This window comes from Geospiza fortis, unplaced genomic scaffold (genome assembly GCF_000277835.1).
Source record: "Geospiza fortis unplaced genomic scaffold, GeoFor_1.0 scaffold166, whole genome shotgun sequence".
NCBI classification, from domain to species: domain Eukaryota; kingdom Metazoa; phylum Chordata; class Aves; order Passeriformes; family Thraupidae; genus Geospiza; species Geospiza fortis.
The window spans coordinates 11,635,400-11,652,542 of record NW_005054310.1 but is presented as its reverse complement, the minus strand read 5'-3'; the positions used below and the strand labels follow the sequence as shown (position 1 = coordinate 11,652,542).

Here is a 17,143-nt window from a genome sequence, read left to right as displayed (position 1 = left end):
GGCTGGTGGGTCAGCGCCCGAGGTGGCTCGTATGCCTCATCATTTATTTCTCTTTGAAACCCATATGGGACAGAAGACGTTGCTTCTCACTTTAATTTGTATATTTGTTTTGAAGGGAAGGCTCGTCCTCCTTGTACATACATCTGAGAGTAATTTTAAACAATAATTCGTAGTGATTGTTTGGAGGCTACGTAAATCCCATTGTAAACACTTTCATTGATGTGTGTGGTGGGTATGTTGGTGCAGGATCAATATACTTACTGTTTTTAGAGGGATAAATAAGACAGGAGTGTGTCACTGAGCTCATTTCCTAATAAGTACTAGAATAAGTCTTCCAGAATAAATCTGTGTTACTAGTTTAACAACAGGATATGCTGTAATATTTTAAGTCCTTACTAGTATTTAAGCATCTCAAGTCTACTCTTCATGGTTCTTTATTCTCACTCATACTCCTTAAGGAGGCTCTTATCCCTCCATTAGGGTTTTCAAGGATAGTCTATAGATTCTTTATCTGTGGCTTCAAGGGAGCAAGGGCAGAAATAGCAAAAAGATCTGGGAACCTGCACAACCAGTGAGGACAGTTTGATGCAGCGGTTTGCCCTATTTGAAGTGCTGTGGGTTGGTCTGTACTTTCAAGAGTAATTTTTGAGAGCATTGTGATTTTGACTGGTTATGGCAACAGTATGGAAAGCTGCCATACTTTGTTGTCAGGGTGTTTGTGCTGCAGGATGGAAAGCCATGGGAGCAGTGGTGATCCATGCAGTTGTTTGCAGTGATGTTGCTGATGGAGCAGCCACATCAGAGCCTGGTAGAATATGCTTATCATGGCACTGGCACTGATAATAGGCAGGTCGGTAGCTGCTGGTGGTCAGGCAAAGATAAGTGCTAATATATCAGTCATTCTATTAATATAACCCCCAAAGCATTGCTTCCATTGCTCTTGTCCCAGTGACATAATGATGTAGTAAAGTGGAAGTCATGGGATTGTAAATCCTCATTAGAATGCTGCTGCTGTTATTAATTATATTCAGTTTATGCATGCTGTTTTAAGTCAAAATAATTGTGAATGGGTTGAGAAAAGTTGGAAGAAAACCTCTTGGTATCTAGGTGAATATCCCTAGACTTGTTGCAGTCATACTTCTAAGTGCTTTTGAAACTCTTACAGCCTAATATTGGCTATTAGGCAGAGACAGATTGTCTTTGAATCTCTGGTTTTTCTCAGTGCCTCTCTCATGTTATTTTCTTTCCTGGTGTGTTAGATTTTTCCCTCTGCTCTCACACTTGTGCTTTTTAATTTTTCCAGTAGGACTGTGTCTATTCAGTGTGTTTTACCTGTCCCAAGTACGAGGGGAAGATGAGAAAGTAACTTTCTCCCCCAAACCCATTTTTATTTGCCTTGCCTTCTGTCTAGGTAAGAGATACCGGGATATCTTTGAGGATTATCAAATTCAGAGTCTAATTGCTGGAAGATAAAACAATATTTTCTGTCTTTATATCCTCACAGCAGGAATCATTCCAAGTTTTATAGTGCTGTTGCTAATAAGTTACATCTCTCCTGCATCTTGTACAAAAGCGTTTGAGCTTTTTTGAGAGCTTTCCAAAGTAGAGACGATAGACAAAACCGGCTTGCATTTGTCAGTCTCTGCTGTTTATCAAAGTAACATTATAAAACCAGATATATCCCAGTGGCATGGGAGGCACTCCAGCTGCCTGTCTCTGCATTTGCTTTGTTCACATACGGCAAGATGTAGCCATCTGGTTCAGGAAGCTGTATGTGTTGAAAACAAAAATGTACATTCTGCAGAAGGATGATAGCACACACAAGAAAATTTAAAATCCTGGAGAAGCAGATACTTGTAGCCTTGATGAAAATTGATGTCTCAAGTAAGTGTAAGCAGACAAGAATTGTGTACAAATGTTTCAAAGTACTGGAGTGCTTTTGCAAATGCTTCAGGAGGGTGCAAAAAATCTGAAGGGACCTGTGTAGTCTGCCTGATGAAAAAACATATATTAGCATAGAGCAAAACATAGTGCTCTATAATTGGAGTAAAGCCATTCTTGGTGCCTGGCTACAGTAGAGCAACTTGTGATGTGTTCATAGAATGACCTCTGCACTTACAGAATGTGTTTATTTGAGAGAAGACTTTGCTTTAGGTAAAATAGTCACCTCTGATCAAAAATAGCAAGAGATTGTTTAAATTAATATAGCAAGTGATTATATATAATAATATTAAACATCAACTGTTTTTTTGGTTGTATATGCTAATGGAAAAGAGTTAATCAGTATGAGTTATAGTATTTGGTGTGAAAGAAAACCAGGTTTCTCTCATTCTTTGTTTCACAACAACTTCGTACCTACTGAGAGAACAGACGAATCTCAATACAGCATAACAAATTTGAGATTTGAGCTCTTGAGTCTTTGTTAATGGAATCTTCTGATATTGATCCTAAGAGTTTAAACTGTCCGTGGTTGTTACTAAAGCTGTGTTAGGTCACATCAGTTAAGAAATGGAGTGTTTTCTTTTTCTATAGAAACAGATAAAAGGTGCTCAAGATGCTGGGAATTGCATTTTCTTCCCTTCAAGCATTTTTTTCTTTTGGTATTTTCAAATAGAGCCTTATTTTATCTCATTGTTCGCAGCTAAAATTTGTCTGTTTTGAGTTCTGTATAAAATTGGTCTTCTACTTGTTTACCTTGGCAGCATTTTAACCAATGTACTTGATGGTTCATTCTGCCTGATTAACTTTCCTTATTTCATTCCTCTAAATGCAGATGAGATTTTTTTCCCACCTGCATAGTTGCTTGTGGTCTAGTGTATGTTTTTTTGTCAGTCTGTTGATAGTCTATCTCTACCTTTTTCCAGCTTGTGTTTTTGTTGAAATACTGGTCTTAATTCTTGCTCATTTCAGTGAGGTCCAACAGTGATAAAAAAGGGAGTGTTTTTATGAGCTTGATTCCTGATAAAATATTGGGTGTGTATGTGAATGTTGGTGCCAGTGATGTGTGTTGGGATGTTGCAGGTGGTTTGACTGACAGAGCAGCATGAGGTGTTAGTCTGCCCTCAGCTTCAGTAGCACTTATCTGAGATACGTTGCTTTTTGAACATGGTGTTCAGTTAACAGTTTCAATAACTTCTGCAGGCAGAAGGACAGGATCACTATTGTATTTGTCCAAATGGAAAAAAAAGCAGCCCACTTGAAAACCTCATCTGAATTCAGCTCCTGGTATTTTGCTGTTAAAAAAGTGAGGGTTGCCATCAAGTACCTAAATCTCTGTTAGTGTGAGGGGTGGGTGGGCTGTGGATGGTGAGCAGTGGAGGGAGTGGGTGCCGTGGTCACTTCAGGTGGGCAAGTACAGGCAGAAGGAATGGTCCACCCTGGGCAAGGCCTGGGCATGAGGGACCAGCAGTGAAGTGTTTTAGGGCAGAGCACATGATGCCTTTTCAGCATCGTGATTTTGTCTTGCCCTAGCTAATTCTGTCCCTCCTGGTACATAAGAACACAGAAATGTTCAAGTACTGTTCTGGGCACAAAGAAAAGGGGATGGTAGGGACAGCTAAGAGCACACAGAGCATCCTCCTGGTAATGTGGGAAGGAGGGCGTGGGGTTGGCCTAAGAGCTGTTCATGCACATATAGCCCTGGTGTGCATTTTAAGGCTCTAGAAAAGGTCAGTGAAGTCCAAAATAAAGAAAAGTTGAGGCAGTTACTGTGAAAGTGCCAGGAAGGTGCTTCTGATGGTGCACAATGCAGCAATATGAGCAGTGGTTTCAGAATTAGTGACTCTTGCATGGAGCTTACTGGAGAGGGCAGGGACTGTGGATCCTCTCGCTTTTGTCCTTACCAAAACTAGGATTAGCTGGTTGGTTTAGTCAGCTTTTGATTTATAACCTGTAGCTACATCAGACTAGCTTTGTGTCTTGGTTGTAGAACAAACTTTAGGTCAAGTCTGTTATAAAATGGAACTATAATTTAAAGAAAAATAATCTGGTTTGTTTGAACCAATGCTAAGATTCAATCTCTGAACATAGATGCATCTTGTAGTTGAGGAAAGAGCTTTTTTATTCACTCTCTTTTACCAAAAGAAAAGTCTTTGTTAGATCAAGCTTTTAATTAACTTCTCATCACATGCAACTGAATCTTATTTTTCTTTATAAAGACAGATCACAGGATACAGGCAGTTAAAACATTTAGATTGTACCTGTCTGGTTTACTTAGTAGAAAAAAATATAATTATGATGAATATATTTGTATTTTTTGCTAACCTCAGTTTCTATTTTGTGTAGGTAGGTAAATGGATCTTCAGAAGCAGAGTTGCTAAAAACTAACAGAAAAGTAAGTATGTAAGTGTTGGCTGTATTTTGCAGAAGTGTATATCAGAACTAGTGCTACCTCTGTTTACAGTTAATAAACTCTTTTATGTTGATTCTTAGCATCTGTACTAATCAGTAATTTTGTGTAGCCTCCGAAGTCTATTTCCAGTAAAGTGTTTTTACTTTGTGCAAGTAGGTAACATTATGTATTTCTCCTTCTGAACACGACCTGCTGTTACTTTTCTGTATTGACTGTTTTAACAGCTTTTTAAGCTAGAGCTGCTACTTTGAAGGGAAGGTTTGAAAAATATAATTCTAGCAGTTGCATATGTACTTTCAGAGTTGTATAGTAGATAATTTGTCACCTTTATAATCAGCAGAAAGGTTTGAACTCCTCGAGTCTGTGTTGTCTAGCACAGCATGAGTAGAATCTCTTAGGATAATGGTGATTAATAATTATTAACTCTGCTTCCAAAGTCACTTTCCTCTGAAAAGAAGTATTTTTTTGTTCTGCTGGCTCTTAATTTAAAACATGAAGTACCTGCATGTGAAGAATGTATTGTATGCATGTAATCAAAATGTGGGGCTTTGTACTAAGGAATTATGTGCTGCATTTTGATCTCTCTCCAGAGAGAGTTGATGAAATAATTCAAAGTTATTATATTTTATTTAAAAGAAGAAATTATTTAATCTAATAAATAGATGTTGAATTATTTCTTTAAAAGTTACAGTATTTTTAACAGAACACTATTAAAATTGCTGTGAGGTGTGTGTGTATGCATTTGCCTGTACATCTAGTATTTGCAATATGCATATATTTCAATAGAGTGGTTTATAGTATCTCCAAGTCCTGTCATTTTACTGATTATACAGGACTAATTTCCAGTAACCATGTTCTTAACCATACTGCGAGTTATTTTTGCTCCAAGTACATTACATACTTTCCATATTTTAAAGGGCTAATAATAAAAAGTGAATGTACAGAGCTTGTACGTAATACATTGTATTGGGAGAAATTCTGGAACCTTTATTTTTCTGCTCACTGTTCCTTTTGTCTATTCATAATGGGTCTGGTTTTCACTAATTGTATTTTCATTGTCCTAAGTGGCCTATCGAAGGGATGAAATGTGGTCCGAAGGGCGATACGACTATGAAAGAGTTCCAAGAGAACGTCTCCCTCCAAGGATTCATGGTGATGTAAGTGTGCAGTAAGCATTGTGTAGCATTATAACATTATACTGTACCCTTATACAATGACCTGTACCATAGGGAATGCATTTATGTACCTGTGTAAGTTCCTAGTATACCCCAAGTTCATTTTTTCCCCTGTTCCTTGAAGTCAGCAATCTGGCACATGCATCTGCACAGAAATAAGAGGCTGCCTACTGAATTAAGTATTGGTTTCTTTTTTTAAATTTTCAAATCTGTTGGAACTGTTTTAGAATATTTGTATTTTGGTAAAGTGATTTTTGGTGTAATTCTTCGTGTTATTAAGCACAGCATTTTTAATGACTTCTGGGGAACAAGAGGCCATAATACTATTACATTTTTCCATAGTCTTTTTGTGGAGGGATAGAATGTAAGAGAATATTGCAGAAGGTAATCTCACACCTGAGGAGTTGCAGCTGTACCAATCACCAAAGATTAGGAACAGGCCTGCCCTTAATAGGCCACAGCTGTGTCCAATAAGAAGACGAGTGCTACGAAAGAGTGGGTTAGCTGGGTGAGGAGAGAGATGGGGGTTGTTGGTTGTGCTGTGAAGGAGTCAGTGCTGTGAGGAGCTGCACATGAGAAGTCACCAAGAAGGTATGGGAGCTTCACAATAGGATGACAGCATCTTTTTATATTAATATTTCTTTTAAGTAACTTGATGTGGTAAAGGAACTTCTTTCATGATTGTTCTTGTCACCAACAAAGTTTTTTTTAAAATGTTTATAGGAGAAGAGGTTTTTAACAAGTGTTGAAAGTACATCTTTGCTAAAGTTGTGCTTTGGAGTCCTGTAAAGGAAGCGCTTTACAAGAAGAGTGGCAACAGAAATCTGCTTTGTCGATACAGAGTCTTTTGTGGTGTGTTATGTATGGTATGCTTGTAAAAGCAAATGTAGAGGCTGTGCTATAGAATAACTTCAGAATGCTTTTAGGAATTCTCTGTTCCACAGAGTTGTGCAATTTTTTTTAATCCCTTGTCTGAAGTCTCCAACAAATAATAAAGCAGATTGTAGCTTTGTCTTTGGAGGTATTACGCTGTAAATAGAATTATAAGAATATTTTTTGATATTTCTGTTTATGTCCTTGGTAATGTGCTTTTGGCAAAATAAAATTTCAGGTGCCAGTTCCTCTTATCTGATTTCCTTTTTACTTATGGTAAATATTGAAATAACACCTTAGCTGATTTAGTGCATCTTCTGGGTTCCTTCCCTCTGTTTTGTTTTCAGCTTGTCTCTTTGGAGACTTTTGGTTACTCTACATAACTAATTACACATGCTTCTCTATTTGGTAATTTATTAGTGGTTGGCTGTTCTGTGGCATTTTTGTTACTGTGACAGGCAAAAGTAACATTTTTCATTTTCAGCAAGCTGGAAATCAGATTGATTTAGCTACCTTTGATTATTTAGCTACCTCTTTCTCCAAAATGCTTATCAAGATAGGATAAGAGGAAAGGCAGAATGTATTTTCACAGACATTTTTTCAGTTGTTTGACTAATGCGTGGCCAATTTAATTTAACCATTGCATCACTGACATTTCTAAATTCCCGTAATCTTTCAGGCTGTCCAGGGAACAATGTGTGATCAGGCATTTTGAAAATTCATAGTCTAAAAGATGTGATGCACTCATTTTGATGCAAATGTTTACTAGATAGTTCAATGTTTACATTACATGTGTTTGGAGCTGGGGTTGAGGGGAGTAGCAGAGTACACTCATCACAATTAATAATACCCATCTGTACCAAAACAGCACCCCCAGTAGCTGGGCAAACCAAGATATGGTGTCTCTCTGCCATACTGAAAGATGGATATGGAGTTCCTTCTCATACAGCTCTGTAGATTCAAGATAGTTAGAAGGTACTTTCTGTCCTTGTAAGCCTGAGCTATTGTATTTGTGTCCACATGTAGAAGTCTGACTTAATTTTGATTAAACAAGTGAAATGGAATTAATTTGTTCAATCTGTTAATATGCTTAGTGTTTACTGCTAGGTTAGTATGTTGGAAATAAGATATGCCAATGATACAGAATGAAGTATCTTTTTTTTTAAGAGGGCAAGAGATGTGTCCTCGTCTAAACTGGGTTCTAATTGTATATCAAGTATAGATAGTAGTAGAAACACAGTTACTGTTAAAGAATGAGAAATTGCAAGCACTTGACATAATTGTGTGAGTAGGATACTCATCGAGTTTTCAGGTAACTGTTCTTCTATGTGTCAGTATAGTTATGTGGGATCTTCTGGGTGAGGTTAAAGCATGGAGCAGTTTTATTTAAGCTGCACAGCACATCTTTGTAAGACACCAAACTAAAAAAAATAATTATTTGTGGAGGATGTTTGATGAGGTAAGAGTAGATCAAATGTTGTGAATATTTATGTAGTCTCCATTTTGCACCTGTATGGCTGTAGGCTGGCTTTAGACTGCCCTGTAGTCTGTTTGTTGGGTGGTCTCTGAAATCAGAACTAACTTTTTTTTTTGCATGACAATATTTAGCAGTTTGTGAATACAATGTATTTTTCTGCAAAAACTATCAGTGCGTTAGACTGTGACTTCTTAGTGTTAAAAAATTGCTTGAGTGTCTTCCCCCCACCCCAGCCCCGCCAAATTGCACATGCTGACTCGAGTCTTTGCATTAGTAGCTTAAGGCCCATTAAAAAAAAGTCTTGCTAAAAGAAGAAGATTTAAAATACAAAATCTTGCATTCATGTTTTCATTTGCTTTTTATTTGCAGTTGACTTATATAAAACTTAGTTCTAGTAAAATTGAATTTGTATCTTTTGCAGCTGTGCAGTTTGTACTTAAAAAAGAATTTCTTTAGTTGACAAATGGTATATGACATGCTATTTGAGGGAAATAAATTTGTGTTCTAGCAAAAAGCTGCTTGAAATTTGTGCTAAAAGAAAAACCAAGTGTTAAAATTCTGCCACTTGAATTTTCAGATTGCCTACTACATTGTATTTAGTGTGTGTTTATCCATTCAGATTATGGAGCAAGGTCTATCTTAAATACAGTCTCTGCATTATGGAGGATGTTATGGACATAAGGAAAATTGTTAGTATTTTCAAATGGACTCTTATTTTTTTTGTAGGCATCACAGGTGCAACTTTCTTTGTTGCATTCTAAAGATAATGTAAAAATCTGAGGAATACATGTAGCTAACCGATGCTCAGAAAGTAGCTAATGCTACTGCTTATAAACTTTCAAAAGACAAACCATGTTTAAGAATTTCCCTCTATAATTAAACTTGTAATGCCTAAGGATTGAATATGAGTAGTGTCCAGTTAGATTTAATAAGTTACTCCACTGTCAGATGGGCATGGTTTTTAATGTTTGCTGTTTCCCTGTGCAGTTTTCTCTTTTAAGTTCCCATATTTAGAAATAACTTGGTTCTGCATTTGTTTGTGCGTTACGCATTTTCAGCTGTTAAAAGCAATATGATTTTGTTTGTTTTGTGGTTTAGGGCGATTACCACAGAATAGTAAACGTTGTGCCCAAGAAACCAGGCCTGCTTGAGAGACCCGGGGATGGGAGTTACAGTCGCTATGACGATTACGGTCACGCTGAGTACAGAGACTACAACGCGGGTCGGAGTTTCACCCACGACCGAAGAAGTGGCCCTCCACACCGAGGTGTACATAAGGTGATTCTTCTCTCATGGTTATGATATTTATTTTCCCATTAAGACTTCAATACTAGGTAATTAAAATACTGGAAAGGTCATTATTGTTGCCCCCCCCTGCAACCCAGCTGTTTGAAATTCTGTGATTTCAGAGTGTTGATGGTAATTTATATTTTGAAGACAAAAGTCTTCTTTAAGTCAGAGCATGTATATATGCTTTGGAAACTTCTGTAGTTTGTGTTTTGTATAGCATTGCAAAGTTGCTCTTTTCAATATTGACACAGGAAAAAAAAAGTAAATAGATACAGTGAATAAATTGAGAAAATATTTATTGCAAGGGGTAATATTTTTTTTTAACTCATTAAATGCTTTGGTTTATTAAGTACCATTTGGCTACTAACTGTACTTGACATCTGACATTGAGATACATGTCATGCAGTTGTTTTGCCTGTATGTTTTGCAGGATGAATCAGGATACAGATGGTCAAGGGATGATCACCCTACAAGACCTGAATACAGGTATTTTTTGATTCTAGTAGTGCCATGCATAGGCTGCAAATATTTAGGGCATTTTACTTGGTCACCAAAACAGCTGGTAGAGCAGACCAGTGAAATAACAGGGAAAGGACATCTGTTGAAGTAAAAGACAAGAGTGGAAAAAAAATGGGTTTTAGTTGTATTGTTTGAAATAGAAATTAAAGAAATTATATGATATGAAAGTCTCTAGTTTAATAAGGATAGGAGGCATCATGATAACATCATTAGGATGGTAACCTGGAAGTGTAAGTAATTTAATGCATCTCTGATGAGTCACAGTTCTTGATGTGATGCATGATTTCAGAGAATTCTTTGTTCTGTTATTTGATTCTGCAGCTGCAGTACATTGGGGCTACAGTATGATGATGCCTGTGCCATTTTAAAGGTTGGTAGGATAGATAATAGGATTATGAAGTTCACCACAGCCTTCTTCTGAGCTCCCTGTTTTCTCAGCTGAACTGATGAATATATATTTCCATCATATGTAATGTTAATTTCTATGAACCCTTCTTAGTCTGTACCTCAGCTTCCCATTTATGAGATCTAAGGACTAGTAGTAAATCATAGGGCTGTAATACACATATGCCTGCAGTGATGTTTGATATGGATTTTTTGAGTTAGCAAATAAAGTGCACAGGATAGTGTTACACTCAATTTATGGACAAGGATGAAAGTCACCTTAAATACTAAGACAAGAATTGATTGTTAGTGTAGGTGAAATATTAGCAGTCTGATCTAAGAATGTCATCTGATGGCTGTGCTTTTATATGCCACATCCTGCATTTCCAGTTCTTGAGATGTCTATTTTACCAGCCTGTATTTGTGGATATTGCATCATGGTGTTAGTCATAATATCATAGAATAACTCCTTGTTACAACATGTATTTAAAACTATGGGTATACCATACAAAGATCACCTGAAGTAACCAAGTTAGCTATAGACACCTGACCAGTTGGAAAAATTGCTGTTAAACCAGCAGCAAGTTAAAAAAACAAACTGCAAGCAGGTCAGAAAAAGTTCAGACAGGGCAAGCCTTAGATTTGTGGTGTTGTAAACTCAGTATGATGCTGTTAATAGCAATATCCACAAGGCCACATAATTGCAGTAGATATCTATTCCATTGAGTGGGATGCTTTAGACACAGCATGGATGGATTATTCTATAATCTCACCATAAAGGAAGTCCGTCATGTATCGTAAGGGTCTTGGTGCAATAGACTTCTTTCAGGATTGCATTCTTGGGGCTAGAAGCGATAATAAAAGGTTTTGAACAGGAGTGCTCAGTAAAAATTTGTGTAAAAGTTTTTCCATATTTTCCTCTCAGTTTAAAAGAATCAGGGTTGTTTAAAGCTGAGGAAAAACACCAGAAAGCCTGAGAAGACCGAGTTAGCGTCAGGCAGTTTATTGTACATAGAACAAGAGTGGCACCCAGTGGTCAAAAAGATTGTCTTAATGCATCCTGATTTTTTCCTTTCAAAATAAGGTTCAAAAAAGTGAGGTTAAAATGTCAGCTCATTTTGTTGAAGGCTTTATAAGTGTGTTGTGTGGTATATGATAGTGCCATCTGAATATGTATTATATACTTCAGATTATATAGGGGTTACACAACTGCAATAATGCTATGGAAGAACTTCATAAAGATCTATGGTTCAAATATATTTGGAATTGAATGAAATCCTACTGATTCATTATATAAATATAGCAAATAATCTTGAAAGTAAAGTCTTGTGATCAGACTACAAAACATTTGTAGTGTTCAATGTTTGTAATAAACTTAATTACGATTCTTTGCATATTGCCCACTATTGAGCAATGTAGTGGATCTCAAGGAGGAAATCAAAGTACATTTCATGGTATATATTGTCTCCTGTGGTGAAAATGCTAATTACTTTCTATTTCAAAGACATTTGCTCCACAAAATATGATACTAAAAAAGTTATTTTGTGCAAAAATGCCTTCTCTTTGGATATGCTTAAAGTTATTTTAGTTAAGTTCTTTGTAGTACACATAATTCTTTTTTTTTGAGGAAATAGGAGGAGGTTTAAGATGGTTTTAACCAGAAGGATTTTTTTTTTAAATTACATGGAGCATGGCTAAAGCATAGTTAGAAGCTAGACAGTCAGAAGATTGTATTTAATGGGTTTTCATAGTTAGTACAGTGACTTTAAATTCTTAAAAATAATAGCTCATTTATTGATTGAAATAGTAGCTTTCTTTATTATTTTTAAAATCGTAATCAGCTGCTAAAAATGTGCTGTAAGAAGTTGTTGTCAATATGATAGCATTTCCCTTTGAGTAGTCATCATTCACATTTTCCTGGTTTGGTTTTTGAAAACATACTTGTCAAAAGGTACTTTCTTATCTCTTACCCTTTGTATTTTTCTGCCCCCTATGTTGATTTAGAGTGCTGAAAAACATTACTTGAGATTCTCCTGAAGTAAAATGCTTCCTATCTGTGATATCAAATGTCCTTAAGTGAGTTCTGTGTGCAGTTTTGGGCACCACAATATGAGAAAAATATTAATCTATTAGAAAGTGTCCAAAGGAGGGTAACAAAGATCATGAAGGGCCTTGAGGAGAAGCATTTTGTGGGGCAGCTGAGGTCACTTGGTCTGTTCAGCCTGGGGAAGAGGAGACTGAGGGGAGACCTCACCTCACTGAGGTTACAACTTCCTTGGTAGGGGAAGAGGAGGCGCAGGCACTGATCTCTGCTCTGTGGTCATGAGTGACAGCACTTGAGGGAATGACCTGAAACTGTGTCAGGGGAGGTTTGTGTTGGATATCAGAAAAAGGTTTCTTACCCAGAGGGTGCTTGTGCACTGGAACAGGCTCCCCAGGGAAGTGGTCACAGGACCAGCTTGACAGAGTGCAAGAAGTGTTGGATAATGCTCTCAAGCACCATGGTGTGACTCTTGGGGATGTCCTGTACAGGGCCAGGAGTTGGACTTCAGTGATCCTTGTGGGTCCCTTCCAACTCCTTGTGTTCTATCTTTCTGTTAAATGGTAATTCTCCTAAACTTTGCTGTTGAAGAAACCAGCAGTTAGGGATTTTTTTTCCTTTTTTTTCCTATTGTTTCTTCAGTGGTATTTTGTTGGGGTTTTTGTAAGTTGCTTGTCTTAAAAATTGGACATGCTTGCTTACTTAGCATTTGTAGAGCTGTGGCTTCAGCTGTGATGTGTCTAATGACCAGCAGCAGTTCTCCATGAGTGACAACAGGATTACAGAGGTTCTAGCACTTAGCCTACTGTCTTTTTTTTCTTGCCTTCTTCCATATAGAGTTATGCTCCAGTTTCCAAGCAGCTGTCATTTACATGGTAGACATTATCATGTCTGGCGCTGAGTGGAGCATTACTATTCCTGCCACATGCTTTTTGAGGGTTTTATGCTGTGTTTAGTGAACAGCTGTCATCCTGACCATGACTTTTTTATGGTGAAGATACACATTTTATATGTAAAAAATAAAGGAATTCAGAGGATGTGTGGGGCATAGATTTCAAACTGAGTTCTCAGCTCTTTCTCTCCTGTCGTCACCTAAGGAGTTCTGAACTCCAGAAACTGATGTGAATTTTGTTTTAGCTGGATTTCAAGTGCCTTTTGGTTCAATTGTGGTTGGCACATACAAAGAATTGTACATCATAGTGTGGAGGAAACTTTCTGCACACATTAATGTCTTGGTTGCTGATGCTGTGAGAATTGTGAGACTTAGCAATTCAAAGGAGTAGAGATCAATTAAGATGTGACTTCTTTGTACATTTATCTTCTACTGATGTTGATCATTTCTGGAACTGTGTTAGTGCTTGTCTTCAGTGATATATTGGGCTCATTTATGCAAAGCACTCATGCATGTCAGATTTTTTAAAAAGTTGCAGGGAACTGTGCTGTTACATGTTGAAGGAGTCTAGTTCTGCAGTACTTCCCTATGGGCCTCATAGCAATGGATTTTGCATACAAGTTCATTTTTATAAGGTCAGATGAACTTTTCAGTGTGAAATGCTTTGGAAGATTGTTAGCTGCTGTTCACTTTAGTCATGCCAAATTTTAATCCTTTTGAGTGCACAGAGCATTACTTCATTCTTTCTTTTTTTTTTTTACCAACCAAACTGAGTTTACAAGATGTGAAATATACGAAACTTGGCAAGTTAAGATGGGTAAGACTCATCTTCAAAGAGAAATTACAAAATGACGCACTTGTAAATCCCAGCTACACATGCATTAAATTTGATCCTTAGAATTATCTGAGGCCCAGATTTTTGTAAAATAAGGGTTGCCATATTTGTGGAATAAGTAAAAAATAGACTCCTGAGAAGCAGCTTACATAGGACATTTTTAATATCCCCTCTTCAGCTGTATATATGAATAATTTTTTCTCTGCTAATGGAGGAAACTTGTTGCTACTATGTGTGTTTATTTTGTGTTAGATTTTTCTCCCATGTTCTAGGTTAAATTAGGAAGTAGTTTTAGTAGTCCAGTCTTTAATTCTAATGCATTTGTCCATCAAAACCAGATCTGCTTATTTCCTGGAGTGCTTAGGAAATACTTTGTAATAAATGGAAATATTGAAGTCATTTTGGTGCTACAAATGAGAGAAAACTGTCTAGCGAAATATAGAAACTTAATTGTAAACAGTTTGTGGTCTGTGAACAATTGAGATTCATCAGTCTGTTCTGTGTTTTGTTTTGGAACAAAACAAAATCAATGGCTTATTATCTTTTATTTGAAAAAAAAAAGTGGTTTTCTGAACATTAAACTTGCAATTACCACTTAGGGGGGTAAAGCATAATATATCTTGGGTTTTCTAGATGCATGCACCTTCACAGTGAGAATGGGTTTACTGCAGGCCATGGAGTAAATTGCAAAGTGGGGAATAGAAGCCCAGCAATCTTGGCTTTTTGATCTCTGCTTGAACTACCCTTGCATTTAGTGATTAACCCCTTGTAAGTGCACAAAGTGATGACAGGATATTGTGGAGTCGTGGTCTGAAGATCGTACATTGAGAAGAAAATTGTACTTTGGTAAGAATAGTTATTCTAATTGAAAACCTTTGATGAGAGAGTCTCCAGATGGAAGTTAAGGGCCGCTGACTCGTCTCTGAATAAAGCAGCATTTAATTTTGAGAGTCCAGATGTGTCATAGGCCGAGGCGGTTATCTTTACATTGTCGCTATGCAATCACCTTTGAGTTACAGGGGGCAGTTATTTTTGGGGTTTTTTTTTCCTCCCTCTCTGTTTTCTTTAATTAATGAAATCGTGCACATGTTTAAATAGTGTAATATTTTAAAGCAGTATATTATATTGTGGGAGGCCTTTAGGCTTTGGATTTAAACTTTCTTATAATGTAAACTGATCTGTGTCTTGCTTATAGAAGATAAACTTAGCCAAAGGGATTTATGAGATGGTGCTATAAATGTACATAAGTCTGCTGCAATATTTGACAGCTCTTAAGGGACACCATATAAGAACCTCATTCTTTATTAAAAAACATATGTGGAGGGAAATAAATATGGCAGTCACCCAAAGAAGATGGTCTTCCTTTTGACGGAGATTGATAAGCAGAGTTGTAATCATACTCATTAGCACATGCCTTTTTCTTTTAATAAATAAATAGAATCTCTGCCAGAACATTGAACCTCTCAGGTATTCACATGGCTGAGTAGAGTAGCTTGTTTATTCATATACAAAATTACAGTTTGCTTATAATAGATCATTGTGGTAGATTCGTTATATCTGTCTGCAACTCCAGGCAAGAACTTGTCTGTTGAAATCTTTTGCTCAGAAACCCCATTGTGTTAAGCTGCTAGCTAAATTAGTTTATCTTGGCTTATGATATTTTGGAGGGTGGAGGGGGAAAATTAGAACCTTTTGGAACAAGATAATAGGTAATATACAACTTAAAAGTTGATTCTGGTTTACACTAAATATTTAATGACTTCATATTCAGTTCATGTTTTATTCAGCAGTCTTACTGATTCAGTCGTTACTACATTTTCTTTAAGAACTGTTTTCTGCTCTGCTGGCTGTAGCTCTTTTGTGCTTGGGACAACCAATTTGTTTGCAAACTGAGATTTACATTCCATAATTTGACTGTCATTACTCAGTCATAGTTAAATATATCTGATTGTATGCTAGCACTTTGGGTCCTGTAGGTCTATATGTTTTTCAGTGGATTTTAAGAACTCAGATCTTCTCATGCAGATAGCACATAGCATTTTAAAAAATGCCCTGTACTGAAGATTGAATTTAATCAAGAGCAGTTCAGAAATGTCCACTGGTGCAGGTCAACTGAAAGTTAAAAAGCTTCAGTTTGGACAAGTTTGATTTTACTGTTGTGATGAATCTTTCTACTGTTTAACTTGGAACTTGGAGGCTGTGTGAACGCTGCCTGTTTTCTTACTAGGAATTTTATGTCAAACTGAGTTTCTGCTCTGCTCATATGGGCCCTGTGTGCGTATATCTAGAATTATTCTGGAAATGTCATTCAAAGCAAGACTGCTGTCATTCCACTTCTGAAATGTTTGTCACTTGAGAATGGGGGGAAAAGGAGAGATTAGTAGGCAGGGTTTCAACTGTGAAATATTTTTGCCCCCAACCTATACTGTAAAAATATGGGGAGGAGATAGAAATTGCTTTTATTTTCAACTGGGATGTTTTTACATGTTTTAGCTAATTGTGTGGCTGAATTGGAAGGTGAATGTTGCTTTTGCTGCAAAATATTGTTATAAATTATTAAAATATAATATTTATAGTCTTAAAAATTGTTGTTGAATAAGGAATGGCCAGGTAGTAAATTGATTTGTAAGTATTTATTTGACAAACTTTCAGCAAACACATCAAATTTGGTAAAAAAACAAACCCCAGAAGTTCTCATCATGTCAATTCTCAACTGCTATCGTGTTTGACTTGCTTTTGATCCAAAGCTGTGTTCTGTTTTAAGGGTTTGTGGCTTTTTGTGTGTACAACTGTTTCCCACTGTAGTTTTTGTAAGGTTTTAAATTGTCATATGAAATTGATGTCATCATTGTATTTTTTTAACAGGGGCTATTGTGTGAGACACCTGTTTACTACAGGTGTTGATATGTTATGATGCACCTCTAATGAAAAATTCAGTAGTCTGTGCAAACTCAGTTAAATTTTGTGTTAACATTGATTAATTGTTTAAAACTTAGTCACATCTTGGGAAAATTATGATTTCCTTCTAATAAATGTTGTTTACATAATGCTAATAAACTGTAAGGAGCTCATCTGTTTACAATGTATGATAGGATAACGTGCCCAAAGATAAGATTATGTACGTTTCCACTGTAAGGGCTTGATTAACGTATTTCTTAAAGAAAGTCTTTGAAAAGCAAGCTCACCTGGTCCAGTCTTATAGCTAGCACTATAGATGGTATCAAAACTAGCAGGTTAATGCTGGATTGGGAAATAATGAGGCAAACTCCCATGGGTAGCACTTGATTATTCTGGAAAAGTTTCCTA

At 36.7% G+C, this 17,143-nt stretch overlaps 1 protein-coding gene across 1 annotated transcript in view; it reads left to right on the top strand.

Moving 5' to 3' along the window:
- Positions 1–4,282: 4,282 nt before the first annotated feature.
- Positions 4,283–17,143, top strand: part of PPHLN1 (periphilin 1) — a 58,291-nt gene continuing 45,430 nt past the window's right edge. Inside the window, exons 1-4 of the mRNA XM_014312383.2 lie at positions 4,283–4,333; positions 5,417–5,508; positions 8,975–9,154; positions 9,597–9,652. Of these exons, the coding sequence (XP_014167858.1) occupies position 4,333; positions 5,417–5,508; positions 8,975–9,154; positions 9,597–9,652 (329 nt within the window). The 5' untranslated portion in view covers positions 4,283–4,332. The remainder of the gene's footprint in view (positions 4,334–5,416; positions 5,509–8,974; positions 9,155–9,596; positions 9,653–17,143) is intronic.